This window comes from Oxyura jamaicensis, chromosome 3 (assembly GCF_011077185.1).
Source record: "Oxyura jamaicensis isolate SHBP4307 breed ruddy duck chromosome 3, BPBGC_Ojam_1.0, whole genome shotgun sequence".
Lineage (NCBI taxonomy): Eukaryota > Metazoa > Chordata > Aves > Anseriformes > Anatidae > Oxyura > Oxyura jamaicensis.
Window position 1 is genome coordinate 34,262,309 of NC_048895.1, and position 24,100 is coordinate 34,286,408.

At 39.3% G+C, this 24,100-nt stretch overlaps 1 protein-coding gene across 5 annotated transcripts in view; it reads right to left on the reverse strand.

Annotated features, from left to right (window-relative positions):
* KCNH1 (potassium voltage-gated channel subfamily H member 1) overlaps nucleotides 1–24,100 on the reverse strand; it is a 186,642-nt gene that overhangs the window by 73,871 nt on the left and 88,671 nt on the right. For 3 of the 5 annotated variants that reach the window (XM_035321912.1, XM_035321913.1, XM_035321914.1), the window contains exons 8-10: nucleotides 22,943–23,142; nucleotides 19,124–19,376; nucleotides 4,661–4,857 (exon numbers count right to left, since the gene is read on the reverse strand). In XM_035321912.1, the coding sequence (XP_035177803.1) occupies nucleotides 4,661–4,857; nucleotides 19,124–19,376; nucleotides 22,943–23,142 (650 nt within the window). Of the gene's footprint in view, nucleotides 1–3,458; nucleotides 4,094–4,660; nucleotides 4,858–18,581; nucleotides 18,844–19,123; nucleotides 19,377–22,942; nucleotides 23,143–24,100 lie in introns of those variants that run through there. The other 2 variants (XM_035321915.1, XM_035321916.1) reach the window with 2 other exon arrangements.

Consider the following 24,100-nt stretch of genomic DNA (forward strand, 5'->3'; position numbering starts at 1 on the left):
TCAGTCTTCTATATCAGAACGAATTCTGGGACACCATTTTGAACCTACATCATGAAAAAAAAAAAAAGAAAACTTGTCATATGGAAAGATAAAATACAAGGCCATTGCCTCTGAAAACACCATGCTGCCAAGCCCCATGAGATTTCAAATCATGACTCGAAGCACTCCGTGCTGAAATGCTTGATCTGAGAGAGGCCCTCTCTCAACTTGGACCTTAGAGTATAAAAGGGAAGAAAAGTGAAGCTAGTGCTGAAGAGGAAAACACAATTATATTTTAAAATTGCTTTTAGAAAGAGGTGGCAGGAACCCCTTCCATTGGCACAGTTGGGATGGCATAGAATACGCACACCACTAAATGTATGAAGGCAATCTGACACCAGCAGGGAGACTCTGTTGTAATCACTGCTCTGTCAAGAAATATCTTCTGACTAGGAGCTCTGGCTTTAAATCACTAAATCATGCTTGTTTTGTAAAAATGCAGTGCTCTTTGCCATTTCTTTCAGTCCTACAAAATTCCAAATAATGTACCTACATGCTACTGCATGCCTTCTTTTATTCCAGGCCACAGATTTAAACTCCTGGAGAAACTGCTTTTGCCTTCTATCACGATGCTCCAAAGAATTCAGAATTAGTCATTTAATCTCTATCCAGGCTAAAATGGCTTACTAGAGAAATCTCAGCTTAATAAATTATGTATAAGAATTCTCTCTTTTATGTAGCGTGTACGATCATTTGAGCTATAACATCATTTATGGCTGCAGCAGAATGAACTGAGCAAATACACTGTGGTGCAACCCCATATAAGTAAATATTGGTTACAAAGCTCCTACACATGAAAAGAAGCACCTGCCAAAAACAGAATGCTGCAAATGCTGTCAAAGGCCCTTCACCTTTCTACAGGGCACCTCATCCCAAGCAAAAGACAAGAAGTAGCTATCATGCAAGCTTCTTATGGTTCTTCTAACTGAGAGATACGGAGTCCAGGCTGGAAATAAGTGTTTAAATATTTTTGGGGAGAAAATAGACCACCACCCAGCCTGCTGCCCTCCAAATCTGTAATCATTCTTTGTGTAGTACAGCCTCCGAAAGGCTGAGTTTGTCACTTGACCATCCCACATACCCCCAGTGCCTACACTCTGGTTCCGCTGTGAAATTCCAAAAAGGGGAGAAAAAAAAAAAAAAAAAAAAGTTAACCTGCTTTAATTTCACAACATTGTTACAGTAGGAAGCACACTGAGAAATCCTCCGTCAGCTTCCTCTCAGCTGCAAAACCCTTGAGCCCGACACAGCCACCTGCAGCCCCAGCCTGCAGTTTCAGTTTCTTAAGATGCTGGAGCCCCAGAAACTGCAGCTGATTCTCCCTTTGCTTCCATTTAGATGAAAATTTTAATGACTGGCAGCAGAAAGAGTTAATTAGAGATCTTCTTTCTCTTCCCCTTTAGGAAAAATATTTTTTTTTTCTAAGTCTGAGCTCCAGCCAGAGGTAACTAGACAGCTAATAACTTTGCGAGGGATTTTAGTCACTTGAGGAAACTGCTCAGGGAGTCACCTGACAGTGGACTGACAGTTTTAGAAAGAAGAAAGTGAGTGAAACGAAACTTTTGAGAGCACGGACGCTGACAGCCACAGTACACCAGGGACAGAGCAGTGGCAGCGTTACTCTCAGTCATGAAGTCCTCAGGCCTGACGGGCGATGGCATTTCATAACTGCAGCCACGTGCTAGGGAGGGAGTAAGAGGCGGCTTGGGCTTCCAGCTCAGCTGCAGGCATGTTCCAGACTGGTAGGAAAAGCAGCACAAGGAGTGGAGAGAGAGGTGGAAACGGGAAGGTGCTTTTTACTTTGCCAAAATGCAGCGCTAGAATTAGCTAAGACCATGACTGACTAGTACCTTACAGCTAAGACCAAGATTGATTTGTACCTTACAATGCTTGCATGTCTGCTGTTTTCTGTCAGTCATTAGCAGGTGGACCCAGAGCCCAGTGTGTGTGTGGGGGACACCTGCAGGGTCAGCCCCGCTCACCAGCTCTGCTCTGGGCCAGGGAGGCCCAACTCCACTAAGGGGTCACTGCAGGAGACCCAGCAGCCAAGAAACTGTGTGAACAAGGTGAAACAGTGGGCCAGTGCTAAAGCTCTCTACGGTTAAGTGAAACCTGGCCAGAAAGCACCCTGCTCCATGCAGTAAGACCCAGCACCATGGCCATGTGGAGGCAGATGCAGCCTGGAAATGGGGACACCTCAGAGTCACCAATAAAAATCTACCTGAGATATCCTACGGATGGAGTGGGGCAGGGAAAGAAAAAACAACCAAAGCTGCTTTTCCATTTGTTTGGAAGCTGTGTGAATATATTTGGAATGAATATACAGTATCTACCCTTCAGCTAGTTGAAGGTTTTTGGAGCCAGGGATGAAAGTGTTTATTGAAATGAAAAGTGCAATTCTGGTATTTATATTCTGAAGGACATGCAATACATCACAAATGTAACTCACAGAAGGTACCAGTTCATCTGAATTCTACAAAATTCCATTTGCAGAAATAGACTAGGAGGAGTGCTAGAAGCGACAAGCCAGGGAGCTGTTTCTATTTGAGATTCACAGACATTTAAACCAGATTAAATTCCAAACTCTAAAAAGCTGCCTTTTAATGTGCATTATCTCCAATCTCTAAGGTACCGTAACGCCTGTGCATTTCCAAAAGCATACATTATTTACTTTATTTAACATTTGCATTCTGATTGCAATCAGTCTTCTTTCAATAAAAGAAATAAATTTACAGTCTGCTAACCTAGAACCATCAAACTCTCACTTCCATAATCAATCAACGCCACTTTTCTGCTGACTGCAACTCAATTAAAATCCAATTATTTGAATAACTGGATGGAAATTGCTATCATAAAATGTACCTTTTTATTAGGAACATTTTGTGAAGAAAACTGACAGCACAGGAACTATGATACTGTGGTTAAAAAGTGATTTGTAAGGCTGGGAAAAGCTACGCTGATGAACATGGAAGGAAAGAGCACCACTTCTGGAGCAGGCATTTGATTCTCAAATTGGAACTTTTGGCTCGGAGTTGAACCAAAATGATGTGCTTCTGCTAGCCTTACTGTGAGCATTAAGGGAATGGATCTTCTATGCCACAAATTAAGTTATTTCTACTGATGTTAAAAAAAAAAAAAAAAAAAAAAAAAAAAAAAAAAAAAAAAGTAGGCATTCTTAGACCATCTTACTACATTACCCATAATGTTATTTTAAAACACACCAAAGTCAGAGACAGAGATACTTCAGGTGATCTCAATACTCAAGTCACTCATTGCTTCTATTTCTCACATTATTCATACCACATAAGTAGCTGTTTTTAAACTTAACAGGATGTGTCTCTCAATCTGCTTGCAGCTGTATGTCTTCTCGTTGTCCTGAAGGAACTCAAGATCATTTGACAAAATGTTTTATGAGGAAATCCTCCAGTATATAAATTTGCTTCTTAGTTTTTAATTATATAGATTTGGTACCAGAGATTTGATTTATTTGACCAAAATGGAGATAGCAGATGGAGATACGTTGCATATCTCTTAAATGGAAATATGTTGCATTGCCCAATATAAAAGCTAAATTATTTGATATTGGTAACATGCAGATAGAAAATATTACCACACTATTTTAATTTCAGTGTGCCAACACTAGGTAAAAACAAATAAACAACGACAACAACAACAAAAAACTGATACTCTAGGCTTGAAGTCTAATTTTCCAAAAAGACTTCAAAGATGAAAAGGTTTCTATTTTTTCAGGTATAATTACCTAGGCACTTACTTGGCACCTGGAAGTTACCATGGAGAACTATCAAACATATTTCTTTAGCTAATCTCAGGTATCCTTATATTTTAAAATTCTTTTAAAACAAGTATAGCTGCTCCAACTTATTTTCATTGTAATATTATTGTCTTCTATGCTGAACCATAATATCATATCAACTGAATTACACCTATTACAATCTTAATAAATTTCTACAGTAGTGGTTCACCAAAGATTACACAGAGAATTTTAAATGGCATATTAGGTTATAATGATTCACATTTGACAAAACACCTCGAACTAGCACACAGGTAGAAATTAAGACAGCCAGAATATCAAGGATAAGAAAATGGAAACATTAATTAGATGGGCAAAGTAATTCCAAAATGTGATTAATAATAAAAGAAAAAACTCTTGATAGAATCAGTCAAGCTCCTGTTACTTTTCCATTGTGATTGCAGTTGTTGATTTTTATTCTACGTTACTAGATTTCACACCTTCTCTTCTACCTTCCTTGTCACTTCAGGCAATACACTTAACATCTTTGTAGCTGCTTTACAAATTAAAGTAGTTAATACTATTTAATCATAAGTACATGACAGTTTGCAAATATGCTGAAATTTGCCCAACTCATAGAAAAGTAAAACTTTCAGATACACACAGACCATCTCCCTTTAAAATTAGCACTGGAATAAATGCTTATGGCTCTTGACTCTACATACTAGCCATGTCACTTAAGCATGCTCTGAAAAAATATCTTGTAAGAAAGGCTACAAAGAATGATAGATTTTGCACAATTTAGGTTTTCATACAGACAGACCTTAGAAGTGATCTTTTAAGAGTATGTTAAAAATCAAAGCCACTTACCCTTTTTCTCAAGTTGTAAGTCAAAATAAGATTTCTGGAGAAGGAATGTGAAAAGGCTGTATAGAACTCCAGCACTTTCTGCAAGGCATCTCTCTTAATCACATGAAGATCACAGTAGGTCAAAGCCCTTACGTTAGCACAGGACTGGGCAAGGGTAGACTCCTTCCAGAAGACATCACCAAAAACATCTCCTTTACCTAGAGAAAATAAGCAGCATTGCTTTCAATAATGATGCTGTTTCTGCCAAAAATATAAAAGAGCATACATCTCCTCTATGGGGTCAAGGTTCTTCTATCTCATGCACTCAGAAAAAAAAAAAAAAAATCTGTCTGGAAACAAAATCTTTTAAATATTCCATTGATAACTTTTTTTTCCCCTCTCTTTTTATTAATTACTACAGGCCAGCAAATTTTTCTAAAAATAAACCTTAATTAAAAGGTGTTTTGTGTGATGATTCCCGTTTAAATATGAGTAAAAGTTTTTCTCTACAAATCAAGAAAAATACATTGTTCTTGGCTCATATTCTCTTCTGATCCCTTTCAAACAGATTAATTGAGAAGAAATGCCTTTTCCTTTTCTTCCTGTAACTGAACATGCAAAGGATTTGTTTCTTACATCTACGTTGTTGAGTTTTCTTAACCTGGCTAAATGTCACCCAATATTGGGTCAATAAACTCATCTTGTATATAGATCAGTGTAGTCACAGGCTGTTACAAAACACTACTACACATCAGTATACATCAGAATTCAAGTAACTTGAATGATTTGTAGGAGTGTAACGTCTTTCCTTTTCTAATGCATATATCCACTAAAACAACCTGTACCAGAAGCACAATTTTCCCCCAAAAGTTGTGCAAAAGTGATGATATCCTTTCTGCCACTGCTCCTTTACATAGGGCAGTGCCAACATCCACAAATACTACAAAAGCTGCGTATCAGTAAAAATGGTGGTAGTGCAATACGTCAGTGCAGTAAGCAACTTTTCATTTTAATGGCACTGACTTTTCACATTTTCAATTATTTAAACATATGATTTTACAGTAGATACCTTAAAAATGGTAAAGAAAATTAGAAAATAGCTTCCATGCACTTAAAATCGATCATCGTCCATGAGGTATTTAGACAGACGAACACACAATATATTCAAAATTGAAGTGAAATGACTTTTATGCACCATAAAAACTGATATGCTTCACTGGATAAAAATGGATTGTTTGCCTTTGGAATAAATATGCTTTTACTTGCAATCTTCCAGGCAATTAGCTAAACAACTCTTTTAATTAACGCTCTGGAATCTATCAAGTATAGAAATGTGCCATCGCTGATGAGCAACAGTCAGAGCTGGTAGTACAAGCATAAAGGAGAGAAATTCCAACCTGTTTCTTAGCCTGTCTCTTAGTATCTCCAGACAAGTCTCCCTATCTTAAAATGACAATATTTATTTTACTGCCCCATAGCTGCACGAAGACTAATTAGTACAAAGCAACTACAAACACTACGGTGTTGCTTTGCCTGTATAGGAAATGACACGCAGCACACAAGTTAGTTAGGTTTTATCCTAAAAAATTAACTTTGCTTTTCACAGTCGCGTCCTTCACCTGTGCCAACAGCCCCAGTTTCCCCTTGTTATTTGCAGCTCTCCCAAACCCCTCCATGCTGCGGCTGCCTGCCACCCCAAGGAAGGTGCTCCCAGCTGCTTCCCACTTGCGGCAAGGAGCAGCACAGGAGCGAGCTACATCTGCTAGGTGCTCACTTAGCCAAGCCAAACAGAGAAAAGTAACACGTGAATCAAAAGCTGAGTCAGATCACAGAAGCCTCACACTTTAAGAAGCAAAGCAGGCTAAAACAAGAAGTCGTACAGTTTTCAATCATTAACAATTCCCTTGAAGTTAATAGAGTTAACAGCCAGTGCTCTAGATGAAAATCAATGCCACATTATGGTTAGGATTCCAAAGCAAGGCAGACTTGCAAGCATCACACTGCTTTATTTCTGTCAAGCACATTTTTTAAATGATGCATACTTAATGCATCAATCTCGATTGTCAGACTCTAAGAAAACTTGTGACATTCATTGAAGAGTGGGAGCAGGGGAGAAAGAGCACTTGGAAGTCTTTTCAGTAAGCAGGGATTAAATTCCCACCCAGAAGTATCTGCTCTGGATTGTAACAATGTCCTCCTATATGTAATAAGAAAGTGTGTACCACCTTCCTTTATTTACATGTTTTCCATAAAGTAAGAACAATCACTTGGGAAAAGGGAAGGAAAAAAAAGAGGTTAAGTGGATGTTTTAACAACAACATTGCAACTGGAAAGAAAAAAGAGTAAGGTAACACTTCTAAACACGTCAGAATGTGTTTGGCAAAGTCTAAGGCATCATTAGAGAACCTGAGTCAAACGCCTCCTTTTACATACAACTCCAAGTTTTATACATCTCACCTTACCTCTGAAGAAAGATTAAAAAGCAAGGGAAATGCAGATGGCCATTTGTTTGTCAGTACTTTACATTTCTCATTCCCAGTTCGCTGAGTTCCAGGCCTTTGCCAGGAACACTATCTGTCAATCACACTTGAAGTTGATGATCTAAGCTTTTACCATCAATCATTTATATTCCCTGCTGGATTTGTGGGCTGAGAACCTCTTCCACTGTCAGCTCAGCATGCGCTGGAAAAACGAGTAGCTTACTGCCTTTTATGTTTGCTTGTTTGTGTTAATTATAAGTCCCCAAACCCTGATATACTTAAACTCTGAAGAATTATTTCATAAAACCAGCACCTTCTCTTTCTGTACTTATTCTTTCCCAATCTTTTCTCCATATTAAATTTGCTGTTCATCTTAAAGTGAAAGGAGGATTTTTGTTACCACTGCAAATTCACCCTGAGACAGGCAAGAGGTCTACCCACAACCACTCTCCTAAAAGCAGCTCTGATTATTGCAACCTAGCCAGGTGTTTTGCTGATTCTGTTCAAGAACAGAAGCATGCTTTATGTGTTGCTGTGATGTGCCTAGCAGACCTACACCTAGGTTCTTCAGCACTACAAACATGAAGTATCAAAGAGTTCTCAAAGAGAAGATATTCCACACTACTCACAAAATATGACACAACGTGAAATATTTTGACTGACAATACACTTCGATCACCTTCAGGTTCTGGGTGCCTGGGAGTTGTGGTACAGCTCTGGTGTGATGCTAATAATAGAAGCTGGGTGAGAAGAAGAGGTCAGGGATGCGTACACTGAAGGTCTTCCAAGTCAGCATGGACTTACATAGGATTCACACCAATCCACGGATTTTCAGCACATTAAGCAAAATATTTATCTTAAAATCATTCTCAAATCAACAGTAATGGCCGTTACAACAGCTCATAACAGAATCTGGCGCAGGTCCCTTTTAGACTTGCCTTCCTTAGCACATCTGACCTGTAGAAGAATCGTGATCTGACATAGTCTCTCAACCTAAGTCAGAGGAACCAAACAGTGCTGGGTGGTACCTCAGCAACAATGCAGCACTAAGCTTATCTTGGAAAACTGGTGTCAGCCAGTATCTGCACTGCTGCTCAAACATCCACAGCAGCACTCCCGGCGCTGCTCTCCAAAGTGCCCACACTGACCTCAGCCTTCAGGTTTCATTCTCCACCTCCAGGCAGATGGAGCTACAACTGCTGCGAAGGCAAACACAGATTCTCTCTCTGATGGTCTCTATTCTAGTGACTGCTCAGGCAAGACGCAAATGAAATTTAAAAACAAGAACAAAACAAACAAACAAACAAACACAAAGCAAACAACTTGGTCTGATTTTCTCTGTTTTTTTGTTGTTCTGTGTTTTTGATTGTTTATTTGCTTTTGTCAGTCTCCTGAGCGGGTACAAATAGAACCACATGATGTGAAGTTATCCCAATGGTTTTCAAGCATAACTCCGCTAAGGCCATTATATTTACCCCTGGAGTTCAAAGCTAGTGATGCGAGACTTGGGTCAATCCCCCTGTGATTAGTACTTGTCTGCTGATCTTGAATTGAAAATAATTCCCTCTCCTCCCTTCCTTCTCTGAACGAGGCATGCAAATTAAATTTTCCCATTTTAAAGAGAGAAGAAAGATTCAAGGAAGGTAGAAGCACCAGAGCAAAAATAATTTTTTCTCTTGATGGTGCATTTTAGCCAATGAATAACTGCCAGCCAGGAGAAACAGAGCTAGGTGGAGCATGCAGCATGTGTCCCACAGATAATTTGCACAATTCGACAGCCACTAAATAGCCTGTGGTTTGGTCCTCCAACACACTACAGCTGGCAGGAGATGATGCACGGAAGTGATTTGCTGCTTTAGATTTTCTTCAGACTTCTCAAGTTCAGACTGAGACATATAATATTATTTTTCATTAACCAGAGGTTTTTAATCGCATTTTTCCTCTAAAAAGCAGGAGGGAAAAACAACAACAACAAAGAACAAGTATCAGTCCCACTGAAATCAAAAGAAATGTTACAGTGATAATAAACTAAAATTGCACTTTCAGTGATTTGCCAGGTGCATGAATGGAAACACAATGTATCTGTTCATGCTTTAAAACACAGTTTGCATCGGTTTTGCAGACAGCTTACTATACAACTGCATCAATTTTCTCTGTTGAAGAACGTCACTGTACAAGAAAAAAATGAAAACATTTATTTTAGAGCACTGTCTTGTTGTTTAGCAACAACATGAAATAGTTGCAGCTAAGATTTCTATTATTGCTATAATTAATATGTTTATTTGTCTCTCTGAATAGTGTGTGGATTATATTTCAATATTTGACTTACCGTGATGAGAAGAACAGCTTTAAAATGTCAGCTGGGCCCTACATGACTCCTTCACAAAAAGCTGGGAGGCTGCATCAGAATCATTTACCCTTACTTTCTTTTTAGTGGTTAGCAAAAAAGATGGGATAGAGACATGGCCAGTTTGTAACAAACTCAGAAGACAAGTAAGTTGCCAGCCTAAATAACTAGTCAAAGTACTAGTCACAAATGTACTTGAAGTTATTTGCATTTGCTAAATAATGGGAAAAACACAGCTCAATGTATGTTGTCACTGCATGCATGGACAGTCCTTGTTCTCTCATCAAAAAACCTACAAGAGGCTCATATTGCCATATCCTTGGGGTTCTTCTCTGATGACTTAGAAACAGGTTTTATGCTATAGCTGTTGCCTGAAGCTTACATTAAAGCCCCCACATTTGATAATCTTTTTTTTTTTTTTTTTTTTTAATTTCAGACAAAAGCATTCACAAGAGTTTAAAGTGGATTTTGCCTTCTAAAGTACATAAACATTTTGAAAAACCCATAAAGTTCATAACCATAGTGGACTTCACTTTTATTTAATATTTCTAGCATCTCCCTGAGGTTAAATTTAACAATGTTGTTTCAGAAACATAAATCTGAGAAAGGTTTTAATGTGAAACTTGGAGAAAACAAACTAAAACATGCAACTCTTCCATGACTTGTTTTTTTCTAAGCTCTTCACACCTGTCTTTGTAGTCTGTATACAAACATGGTGCATACGCCTTCCTAAGCACCCTGAGATATCAAGGAATATGCAGAACAGAGGGCCTCCTTTCCACCAGGTCTCAATGTTGGCTGTCGGTGAATGATCAACCGTTGTTGCCAGTAGCATGCAAGGCATTACCATCTTCAACAGGGGGCTTCTTCCACACACGGTGGTATCAGACCATAAGTAGCTGGCATGTTCTGCAAAGTTGCATTAATTTGCCACAACAAATCGTGAAGCCATAGAAAACGTCATCTGATTTGCAGTGTCAAGAAGCTTATGACTGAGGCCTGAGCACAAACAATGCACAAACGTTGGACACTGTGTCTGAAAATAATAAGTCTAATACCATCCATAATCCAGCACTCACTTATTAGGCCTAAGAGCACAGCAGCTTGGTATTTTTGACACAAAGTCAGGTTTACCTGAATTTAAAGCTTAGATAAAAAATAAAGAAATAAGGTTTTTTTTCAAGGACAGTGTCAAATAATCAACAGGCCCCAAACCACACAAATTCTGAAAACCAATTTGTACACAAAGCAGTTTATTTTAGGGAAACTGGAGTTAGCTCAGGTACTGGATGCAGTATAGAGTGGCCTGGGCTTAGCACAGTTACCCTCCAACATTTTCAAGCCTGCAGAGAAGCAATCTCCACACAACTGTGTGGAAGATGCAATGCTTTGCCACTGAGAAGGCCTAAGACAGACAATACTTTTGCATTGCTATTTCCCCTCCTCTAAAATAAACCAATCCTCTGGTGCAGATGCCCTTAAAATTTGCACTGTCCTATCTGGATGCAAATCTGCCCTACCAAAATCTGAATCAAGCCTCTTGGGTCTACATCTGAATGAAATTATTATGGCTAGATGAGTAAGCTAAAACAATTGTGAAGAAAACAAACAATTGTTCTCATAATGCTCCTTTAAGATTGCAATTAGATAAAATTAAATCAGCAGGAATTTCTCCACACAAAGCAAATGGAGCATTTAATATCCTGCTGAAATAAAACATGGCACACCAAGCTCTCCTACGATATCATGTTAAAACCACAGGCTCCAATCTAGTCAATGTTATAGCTTTGTAAATAACAATAAAAGATCTGCACTTTCAGGACATTCAATTTCCACTTCCTCCAACTTACATGGGATCTTAAAACTAAATCTATGTGTGACTTATGCAGCTCCCTATATGTCCCCACCCCCAATAAAAAGTGAAAAAGCAAGAGATAAAGATGGCAGAGATATAGATGATACAGAAATAGATGATATAGATATATCCCACTTTCCCTCTAACAGTGGGAAATAATGCAGTCAAGTATAGACTACAAATTCCTCTTCTTGACATTAGGTTACTGCATATGTTACTCTCATAATTACGTACTAACCATGCTTTGTTTTCCTTTAGCTTCGATAACAGCAAAAGAAATAGCAAAAGCATTGCCCTTGTGGAGGGCAATGATTTTCCCCTCACAATAAATTACCGCCTTGATTTCCCTCCCTATCTCATTCATGTTTACCTGCCAGCTGAAAGCAAAATTATCCTCTACGTATGGAAAAATAAGTGTGTGGCCTCCTCCCCTTGGACTGAAAGAATACTGCCATTTCTTGACAAGCACAGCAGGAGCAGAGGCTAAGGCCAACACATGGCAGGGAAGGTGGTTACTTACACCTGCAGGCAGCAGTGGTCCTGGTATTTCTGCTCGCTTTGGTGTAGGATTCTGCCACAGGTTTTTAAGATGGGGACAGGGAAACACCACTTTCTTGGGATGGCAGAGTAAACCCAATCATTTCTGCATTGCCTCTCCATCTTCCGTGTACACTGTGACACAGGATCAAATTCTTTTTAGCAGATGCCTTATGCACAACCACCAGCCACTGTACACTTGCAGGGCTGCACATGTACAGTGCTGGGACAACACTGCTCCCAGCTCATTGCAATCAAGGCCACATCTGGCATTCACATGTTTAAGTCCCTCTGCCCTATTATGGTCATGATAATTTTTCAACTATAAAAAAGGGAAATTGCTGCAGTAGTTGGTCAAAGGCTACAGAGCAGACAAGTACTACAGGGTTCGAAACTCAGGGAAGTGCTCTTGCGGATGGCTACAGCATGTCTAAGTCTAAAAGCAGATCTTAATGGCTTTCCATTAAATCCCATAAGCTTGATTTAAAAATAGAAAGAAAATAAAAAGAATGAGGAGAGTGCAAAATGTCTCAAATCCTTCCCTCCTTAGGCAGGCAGGTCTGCCTCAATCTGCTTGGTGCAATCCAGGCTACAACCAAGCTAGCCACAGGATGCAGTGGTGCAAAAATCTCTTCAGCCATGATAAATCGCAGCTGAACCCAGTGACATGGGGAAAAAAATACATAAAGTATTCTATTCTTATTCCACTTTCCCATTCAAGTGCTGGGGCCATATTACATAAGGGGAAATTATACCTAGTCCTCTTCTGACTCTATCACTTATAAACAGCCATTCACAAACAGAATGCATTTTAGCAGCACACACATTGTGCAAATAATGTTTTTACATTATTTCTCAGGCCACTGTCAGCCAAGCCTGTGGCTGTACCAAGGAAACCTGCAGTGTACCTGTACGGTAACACACTTGGAACAAGGCAGCCAGGAACCAAATCACAAGACAATGCACACTGGGGAACAATCACTTTCTTATTGAGCTGTGATGCCGTATTAATAAATCTATTCTGAAGCTTACTGTTTTTCAAGTTGTCTAATGAGTTTTGGATGACATACTATGACAGTCACCGGGCTGTAGATCAGCACACCTCAAAGGCTGTGCACAATTCTCCAACCTGCCGATGAAACTGGGACCCTTTACTCTTGGTCAGGGCAACCAAGGAAGGATCCTATCTACCTGCCTGAAATCTGAGAAATTTGATAAGCAGTCTGTTGTGGGAAAACCACGCGTATGTATAAAGGTCTCTATTGACTTTTGATATCATCCATCATTCCACTAACACTAATATCTGATCTCTAAATAGGGTCCACAGAACAAATTTTAACACCACTGTGGGACAGCATGGGATGTAATTCATTAATACTCTTCGCTAAACCAAAAGTCAATTTAAAAGTTTATTCCTTTGAAAGTTCTTAGCTCAAATAAGGATAGCAAAAACACAATAAATGCAAAACAGCTGGGATGCAAGGCCTGGGAATAAATTGCTTTACTCTTGGGATAAACTGTTTTCTGTGGGGGTTTTGTTTTTCTTTTTAAACTAAACCTTCTAATAAATGTTATTTTTCTCATTTGTTGCTCAGCTCTGAAGACCACAGTGGTTTTATAGGCTTTGTTTTTTAATTGTTAAACAAAGGCTTAAAGGTTCCCAGTCTAATCAAATCTTTAAGACTAACCTCCCGTCTTGCTATTCGTGTACACAGCCCTCCCCCCCCCCTTGCAGTTCAGCAACTTTGAACAACTCACAGAAGTGAAGAATTGCAGCCTAGTCAGGCCCTCTGGGAGTCCTTAATTGACAAATTTTGCAGCAGTCTGAAAATTTAAGGACAAGATGCTATTTTATAGAAAAACAGCTTGCCACCCTAATTTCAAGGTTCATCTCTCCGTTTCAGTCTTTTACTGAAATGCTTTCCTAAATGTCAAAGATGACCCCAGTTTCAAACTGAATGGGTTGGATCCAATCTGCGTCCAAAATCTGTTGTTTCCTTCAGCTTCACTAGGAAAGATGGATTTTCTGTTCAATCCTGGAGTACAACCAGGTCAAGCATTTCTAATTTAGAACCGATTTTCTACTAAAATCAAAAATGGCATTCTTGATCATTCAGGTATGTGTACATGCATATCAGCACAACAAACTATTCTCTAACAAGGCTTCCTATCCTCTCCGCCACTGTATTTCTAGAAAATATTTATAAGTTAAGTTTGCTACTATGTCATGAGTTTATTATTATTATTATTACAATTTTATAAAAATTTCTGATGCACACATGCAGTTGGAGACATAACACAAGAACCAGTACTTCCTCTTACAATTGTGAGGAGAGATTTAAAAGGTCCAGACTAAAAGGCCTCAGGAAAGTGCCCCATCAGCCTCAGCAATGGCACATAGCATCTGCTCAGCCAGATTTCTAGCAGTTTCTTGATCACAGCAGTTCTAAACAATTATATTCTCACGCTGCATTAAGGAACTGCTTACCTTCATAGCGTAAAAAATACAAAAAGTGCATTGAAAGACAGTTCTGGTTCTCAAGCTTCTCTAAATTAAGAGACAACAACTAGCTAGGCAGGCCTAATTCATGCTCCTACTACCTTTTCCCCTGCATATCGCAAAGAAAGCTGCAGCCAGATCTTATGGCCCCTGCCTGAAACACATTTAATTCAGGGGGAATCTTTTCAAGATACTCATTACATTAAAATCCAGCAAATCTCTCCTGAGCACGAGTAAATTTTATCTTTTTAGTGACCTGTGACAATTCAGGTTTTCAGAAGGCCAGGGGATCAGCCCGAAGGGTCTGCTCCAAAGCAGAGAAACCAGCGCTGCCAAATGAAGCACACATAAATGGCTGATTGTTTTTTAGCGCTGACAAAATAACCCATTTCCCCTAACCGCATTAGGATAAATGGGTAAGTTTTTAAGCAACCGTAGTTCAAAGAGATAAGTCGGTCTCAGACGGATAAAGCAGTAACAGCCCAAATGGGTAAGGCTTAGAAAAGTTAAAAGCAAAGCCAAGATGAAACCTGCCTCTTAATGGAAGTTCTGCATGACCTATGCTTTGCTCAGTTCTCTCCAGGGCAGGGACTGCCTGATTTGTCTGTCTTTGTAAAGTGATGAGTGTACCTCAGCGCTTCATCCTAGGCAATAACAACAGTATAAACGGAAGACAAGAGCTACAGAAAACTGAAGTGTATTTCATCCAGGCTGCTTCCCGCTAGCTAATCATCACCGCTACTTAATTCCCCTCATAACCTGCACATTAACATAAAAAACAATGGCAGTACAGAGGCTTGCCTTGCTATGTCTTGTTTTTCTTTTTTTGTTGTTATTGTTTTGTTTGTCCCCATTGACATTAGAATGAATCACAAATACATAAATCACCTTCCTTAAAGGCAATTTTCTATTTTGGGGGTGCTGTTTTTTTTTTTATTTTTTATTTGACACATCAAGTCCAAAGATTGTGTTACATGAGCGTTACTAATTTCTTCAGTAGAAATTTTGGATGGAATCAAAAAATGTATCTTTCATCCCAACAAATCAAACCTAATACAAACCTAAAACCTCCTAAAATCTTATTTAACTTTTACTGTAAATATTGCAGAGAAATTTTTTGAAATTTTTACATTTTGTGTTTGTATCTAAGTCAAACTAACATGGAATGCAATCTTAGGTGACACACACAAAAAAAAAAAGACTACATTTTTTTCACTTCTGACCCATGTACAATTTCTTCTAACTCAAGTATTAACCCAAGTCAGTCAAAATCAGTTCTTTGTTATAAGAACATAAGCCTGGTCTGAGAACATACCTCTCACATGGGTATTAGAACCAATCTGGATGGACACAATTGCACACATTACACTCCAAACTCCAAGGCTACATGGCAGACATTTATATGCTAGTCTGTGAGGCTAAATGATTTCAAAACTTGAAAGTTTTCCATATGAATTGGATCCTTTAAGGCTTAAGTGTAGTTTACCTTTGGTTTATATAATGCTGTGCAGCAGTCACACAGTAATTTAGAGATGCAATTTATTTCTCTATTGTACAGAAGATACAGGCTACATTACAAATTGCAAAGGCTGCTTTATTAAGTGACAGCCAAAGCTGAGCAAATAATTCACCTCGGATAATTTATACACTTTATTTTTATTTCAAGAATGTCTGTGAGGAGATTACAGTCACTCTGACGTATCTGTTAACTGAAATTACCCTACAGAATTCCTCACGTGGTTAGCTGTTACATGCCAGATGTTCAGAGCTGTGCTTCGTTGTGACTGGCAAACAAAACTTACGGAATTGGCTGTTCTGGCTGAGTGATCACCAACAATCATGTTTCTTGTACAATGCAGAATTTATTTTTTTTTCCTTGAGTGCTCGTTTCATCTGGTGTGCTTTTATCAAATGCTTGACAACTTTAGCTGAGCATGAAATTTAAAAAAAAAAAAATCATTGCTATTCTACTGATAAGAAAACTGTGACTGCAAAGAGGTTAGGCAGGAAATCCTGGGCTATCTCCTGCAGCATCCTCAGTAATGTGGTTCTTATATTATGCGATTCTAAATGAGAAAACTCCTACTGATTCAGAATAGGGAAGAACTTCGGTTAACTACACCATTTCTTATCTGGATGGAAAAATCTCCAATGGATGGCTTCACAACCTGTGCGCGCACATGAGTGAAGGGAAAAAACCTTCCTTAGTCCAGAAGAAACTGAAATGCAAAAATTGATATATTTATCCAAAACAGAATCTTGCCAAATCACCCAGAATCCACTTCATTTTGCTTTCATTTCTGACTACTAGATTCACACAGAAAATGACAGAGCATCAACTTCTGTGGGAGCAGGAGAACTGACTCCAAATTTCCAATAAAAGGTGTGGAGAGAAAAAGGATCCGTTGCTACTGTCCCAGGAGAAAAACAAAGTATTTCTATTCATTCAAATACCAAGGGATCAGCCTCATTTATCTGTAGCCATCACTCTGCAGCAGCAGCAATTAGAGGTTCAGGTTTCCTTAACATAGATTTCTCAAGGAATCTGGGCTGAATGTTTTCATAAATGAACATCATTATAAAACATGGAAAGTAATGTTAAAGATAGGACAGAACTTAAATCTTTAAAGGGCATTTTGAAAACCCTGCTGCTATATTATTTTTTTTTACTCACAGTGATTACAAAGGACAGCAAGTTTTTCCTGAGTTTTTCTCCTTGTGATGGACACAGGAGGAGGCATTATGGGATACAAGATGACCCAAACTGAGAGGTTTTAGTTTGTTTTACATTTGCCATGTTAATTCATGGCAATACAGTATGTTAAAAGCTAGTAAGCTTTTGATGTCCAGCTTAGAAAATCATAGAATCACAGAATGCTTTGGGTCAGAAGGGACCTTAAAGCCCACCCAGCTCCAACCCCCTGCCATGGGCAGGACACCTCCCACCACACCAGGCTGCCCAAAGCCCCATCCAGCCTGGCCTTGAGCACCTCCAGGGGTGGGACACCCACAGCTTCTCTGGGCAGCCTGTGCCAGTGCCTCACCATGCTCTGAGTGAAGAATTTCTTCCTTACATCTAATCTAAATCTCCCCTCTTTTAGTTTAAAGCCATTCTCCCTTGTTCTATCACTGCACCCCCTGACCAAGAGTCCCTCCCCAGCTTTCCTGTAGTCCCCTTTAGTTACTGGATGGCCTCTGTAAGGTTTCCCTGGAGCCTTCTCTTCTCCAGGCTGAACAACCCCAACTCCCTCAGCCTGTACTCATAGGAGAGGTTCTCCAGCCCCTCTGAGCATCCTCATGGCCTCCTCTGGACTCATTCTAATAGGTCTGTGCCCTTTTTGTGCTCTGGGGGCCCCAGAGCTGAACACAGTGCTCCAGGTGGGGTCTCACAAAAAGCAAAGTAGAGGGGCTTCAACCTTTGATGCAGCCCAGGATACAGTTGGCTTTCTGGACTGCAAGCACATGTTGCTGGCTCATGTTGAGTTTTTAAATAAACAACATCCCCAAGTCCTTCTCCTCAGGGTTGCTCTCAATCCATTCTCCACTCAGCATGTATTTGTGCTTGGGAGCAGTTGCTAGTATCAAACAGCACTGAATTACATAGCTGATTTCAGAACACAAAAGAATTAGTTACCCCACTACTTTTCATCTTTTTAGGTTCTTGTGTAGTACAAAATATCATGAACTTGATTCCTCAGGACATGAAATTCACACTATGTTATATATGCAGTCCTGTTCAGAAGTAAAGTGAACACTGCATATTTATTAGCCCACTCATTTTCCAGTAGACATTCCTTTTAGAGTTGGCTGTATGTGATCAGAAAGTTTAAACTTAGGAAGTTTGTCTTTTTTGCCAGGCTGTCATGAGTGACAGGTACTGGATAAAGCCACCGTGAGAACTTGCCTTATCACAAAAGGGTCTGACAGAATCAAAGGATAAGTATCACCCTTTCAGTAGTGTAGCCACCCCATCATTTATCTGTATCTATTGGATAATCACACTCTTTTCTCCTAGCTTTGCTTTAGAATGTTGTTCACAGCACTGTCAGCTTCTTTTGAGTGCCTCTGAACTAAAATTATCATTCCAAGTTAAGAGAGATCGGCTTTAAATTTTTATATTATATTTCATATAATATGTATTATATATGAGTGTATGTTGTGATCATTATATGTATTGTTTATTATTATATATTCTATATTTTATATATTTTTATATTATTTTTTTCTTTAAGAGATCAATACACAGTCTGAAATCAAACTAACTGAAAAGTTTTCAGCGAAACTGGATTTTTCTCAGAGCGGTGGGAGGCCCAGCACTTTAAGTTTTCTGCAATCCTAAACGGAATTTCTAATGAAGGGAGACATGGCAAGAAAGGAACAACCCCAAGAATGTCCAGTATCTCGGTGCTCAAGTACAGCTTCCATTGACCAGAAGAAACAGAGTTGGAGCAATCTGGAGATGAGATGATTGCCCTTCCTATTTACCTACATGGAACAGGAAGGACAAGCCAATCACTTTATGCAGTGTTCCTGTATGACCTTAAGCAAGTATTTGTTCCTTTCTCTTTCAGTTTTTCCAGACAACAAACATTTAACACCACAGAGCTGCCAAATTCATTAAAATATACCTCATGAAGTTGTGGTAAAGCTAACCTGACTGGAGCTTTTTTAAAAGGATAACAAAAGTGCTTAAGTAGAAGAGGCTATATAAACCCTCTGTGCATCTATACTTGTACACAATGTGTGTATCAGCTGTGAAACTCACCCAATATAGCAACGACTTCGTCATCCTGGATTACTTCTAAAGACCCTGAAACCACAAAGCAGAGGCTGTCGACGCTCTCACCGGCGTGGTAGATCAGGTCTCCCGGGGCACAGTGCACTGTCTGAAACTCCATGGCAAGCGCTCGAAGGCACCCATCGCTCGCCAGCCTGAAGGCTGGGTGCTCCTTGAAAACTTTACGGTTCAGATGCACGCAGATATCTGCTCTCATGTCCTTAGGGCATATCTGCAAAACCTGGAAAGGAAATTAGGAAATCAATTCCTGTGTGTGGCTTAGATGTGCCACATAATTATCCCTGTTTTACTATACAGATTTATGAAATGCTTTCCTCCCCATAAGACTTCTAAGTCCATATTCCTATTTCTATATGTACGTACATGCCACAATACTCAGTCTACTTACAATACCTGAAAGAAAATAATGTTTTCATCTCAGCAGCATGCTCTGCTAGATATTGAATTATCAGGTTTTTAAGACAAAAAAAAAAATAGCTGTACATCAGTATGGGAAGTGGTGGAAAAAACGGTGGAAATAGGTGGAAAAAGTGGTGGAAAATAGACATATTCTATGAAAAACCCGCATAAATTTTCCAAGTTTGAGAAAAGTTGTATAGAAAGAAGTATAATCTCATAACCCTTTACAAGAAGAAAAAAAAAGTTATTGCTAGTTTCATTAGCTCATAATATTGAGGCTTGCAGGTATGTGTTCAAATTCACCTCCTCAGTGGCAGTCCCAGTTTTTTTCCCTCACACAAGAAGGGACTTTAAGGTATTATACTGTGTTGCACAACTTTTGGCAATTGATGATGTGTGTTCCCAAGGGTATATAAATCAATGCCTAGCACAGTGGTACCAGTCAGGACCATTTCTGAAGGTTTTTAATATTATACAGAAAGCTGAGTGGAAAGAATACAGAATCATTACTACATGTACGGATTAAAAGTTCCTGACAAAAACTCTGGAAACACGTAACATGAGCAAGGATGACAAAAACCTTGGAAGATAAAGACTGTGATGAAGTACATCTTGAGATGCATTATTTGAAAAAAAACTTTGAGTAGTGCGAGTCAGCCTCATTTTTCCCCAGTAATAACTATTTCATCCAATTAAGGAAGACCCTGGGTCAGCTACAGAGTTACTCCCACACATTTTCCCGGATGGAAAGAGATGGCTGCTTTGATGCAAACACTCCTGGAAAATGTGAAGGTAACACACAAAGCACAATGGCTATGCCTACACCCTCAGTGAGACTCTGTGCAAGATCTCTAAGCAAAGAACTAAGCTCATAACTCTGCAAAAGGCAGTGGTACTAGGTGTTAGGCTTGCTACTCCAAGAGCAAATGGCTCTACCACTGCTAAAATCATCTTTGGCCCACCTCCAAGCAAACCTGCTATTACAGATACCGCTTCTGAAAGAGATACTTCTATAGCAATTAACTGTAGGTCACTCGTGGATGATCTCCCTCACCTGCCCTACAACAAGCAGCCCCCGAAACTGCCAGTTCTCAGACTTCCAGGCTCACAGGAACAGGTCGGGACAGAAAGACCAGCATTAAACATGGAACACAGGCAGTGGCCATAGCTGTCTTTGCAATTATCTCGTTTATTTTGGCAGCAGTAACATTCTGTATTTGTAGATGCTTGCCAGTATTTGGCACCAGAATTATACACAAGTACACTTCACAGCCATTTGAACATCACACACACAAAGGGCTGCTGTAATAGAAATAGCAATAAGAAAACCTGAATATACAAGAGAACATTTAAAAAGAGGCTCTTATCCAAAAACCTCCTGGTTTCTCATTCTAAGAGGAAGTTAGCTAATTTTCCATTCTCCATTTAAGAGAAGTTGTCTCCAGACTTAATGAAAATAAAGAGGAATTAAACACCTCTGAAAGTTACAGACAAACAGCAGAAGACTTTCATTTATATGGGAGGTAACCTTCATTTTAGAGTCTCAGCAGCTCTTGGTTAAATTTTGTTGTACTGGCATTTTCTAGATTTATAGACTTCGCTTTCAGCTGATTATTCACTCCTTGGCATGCCTGCAGTTAACACCGAATTGACAAATTTGGGGCCTACAAAATAGTGAAAAGATTGGTTCTGTGTTAAATTCATCTTTAAATATCTGCCTCATCTGTAGAAAACTGTATTACATTACACAGCAGCACAACTACCACTGTTCTGTCACAGGAACAACACATGTTTTATTCACTGCATGGCATCTGAGGAGTTATACACAGGCATCAAACCAATGGAGCTCAGACTGGAGCGTTTACGGATTGGCAGAGCCATTAGTCAGTCTTATATTGTGTTAGCTTTTGCAATGCAGATGAAAGTTGATTTCTTGGTTTTACGGTCATCACCACTGGCAGTTCAGCTATGCACACACTGGTTATTGAAATCAACTCCATATTACGCTCTTTGATGCTTTGATAATTTGAGACTTCTTTTTCTATTTATTAAGGTAATTTCAAAGGCTACAGTGAGTTGTGCTTGGGTTGGTTATCCTGCTGTGTCTAAAGGCATTCCTAAAGCATTTCTCATCTTGTCAGAGGAAAACAAGAATGGACTTTGAAGATAAGCTAAAACAAATTTGTTTTACATAGCATTTTTTTCTTGTTGCTACATTAAAATGATGATAGAAGCTTGTATTGAGGAGTGAATGAAAGCACCAGTGTTCCTTACACTGTGTATCTTCAGGTCTTGTCTTTCCACCTTCCCCAGATGTGCTTACCTAAATGCTCACAACCGCACACATTTTGTGAGAAAACAGCCAGAGCAGCTTCTAATCAGCACTATCCAGCACTACAGTACCATTTCTCTCTGAAAGCTGGTGTTAGAAAGTGCTTTCCAGAATCACAGTCTCGGATCTAAATGGCAGATATGCTGAAGACCACTGAGGAAAGCAAACAGTACCTTCTGTACCCAGCAGTCTCCAGACAGCACAGTGCAAGGCCACATCTGCGCTACTCTTCCACAATGATACTTTAACAACTAGACAGAAAGGGCTTTGTTTGCTCTTTAACTCCAGCATCTACAGGTCTGAATACACAAGTAGGCAGTCAAGCAGAAGGCTGGTGACTGGAGCACCGTTCTGATTTCCTGAATGAACCACCTCCCAAACTACTTCTCTTCACAAGCAGAAGAAAAACAATATATATCTCCATAAAAGCTGGCAAATACCAGGAGAGCAGAAAGTAGTCGCTTTGCACACTTGTTCTGGTGAAGGGCCATTTATTATGCTAAAAACACAATGGGAATTTTACTTGTAAATTCAATGAATTAGGATGATAACATTCACCTCAGAACAAGGTAGCTTTCAAACAATACATTATTATTATTAATGAAATCTGGAAGTTGCTATTGTATCTCTAATATTCCAATCAATTTCTACCACAACAAAACAAATTATACTTTGTATTCAGACCCACATACCTGCAAACCTCTTATAACTGAGAAATTGCATAAAAATCTCATTGGAAGAAATTCTAAGGTTGTGTTAGAACTTGGAACTTACTTAATTATTTTAATCATTTTCTGCAAACCAAGCTCTTTCATTCATTTTTACAATACTTCATGCCGGATCACCAGCAACACGTATGCAGTTTTACCACTGATGTAAGCGGTGGTATGTCAGAATGGCTGAAATGCTGTATTGGAGAGTTTACAATTAAGGGAAGCTGCTACCCCGTACTATTTAAAGCATACTTGTCGTCTTTACTAAGGAAGTACCTCCTGTTTATTTTAATGCAATGCTTTCAGGATGTGAATTGTTTCCTTGCAGTTTAATTTACTTACCTTCTCAGTATCTATTCCTCTGGACATTGACCAGGTGGAAACAATGTAATCCATCACACGTTCACTCAGTCCTTTCGGGACCTGGTAGAGCTTTAGAAAGTCTCGGACGCTGTTCAGCATTTCATGGTATCTGTTCGTATTAGCATACATTTGCTGAAATATGGTTGTCACATTACCAAAAATGGTTGCATACAGAAGGGCTGTAAAAAAAATAATAATAATAAATTTAAAAATTGGTATAATAAATAATATGTTGTGTTGATTAGCCTATGTTCCAATGTGCTGTAAGACAAGAAATCCCAAGTTGATAGAAATGCATGCAATTTTGGTGCTTTGTTAGGGAGGCCTGATGAGCGCAAGCTTTTTGCAGGTCAGATTTAGCATTACAAACCCAGGACCTCCACCTGCTTTTGTGATGACAAGTCCTGCAGCACAGAGTTCCCGAAGCACTAATATTTGTCTTTGTCCATCAAACAATTTAGTTCGCATCCAAACCCTTATGGAACCACAACAGAAGAAACAAGAATTTTGAGACAAATAACTTGACAGAAGACACTTTAAAATTTCATCTCTGGTTTATAGTGCCTGTGTTGAAATGCTATCAGTGACAGATTTCCAAGCTCTAAGTGCATTACCACAGTAGTAAGCCGAGTCATCATTACCCACCTCAGTGTGACAACAACAATGCATCAAAGCAGAAGATGGAATATGTAATAAACAGCTACCATGGGTCAGTGATTTATAGATGTAAGTTTAATAATACATAAAAACTCACATTATGTTTTATATTCTTCGGGCAGAAGAACAGCAAGGCCTGAGGCAAGAGCTAAAGCCCTCAAACGCAGGCCACCATGCTGCTCTTCTGACTGCACTGGGCACAGATACAAAGCCAGCTGGTGGATCAAAACGTGTTTAATAATGAACATGAGACAGAAAAAAAGGCAGCATTTCCAGTAGTGGAGGGAAGCAGATGAAAAGGCACAAGACTCAAGAAAATCTACCTTCTGAAGCCCAAGATGGGACAGGAGGTTGGTGGCAGTCTTTGTGGTTATGTTTTGGTGTCTTGCAGAGGCTAGGGCTGAGGCTATTTCAGCTAATGCAGCCCTGAATGGAAGGGAAGGACAGGAAACCTCACAGGGAACTTTCCTGTGTCAGGAA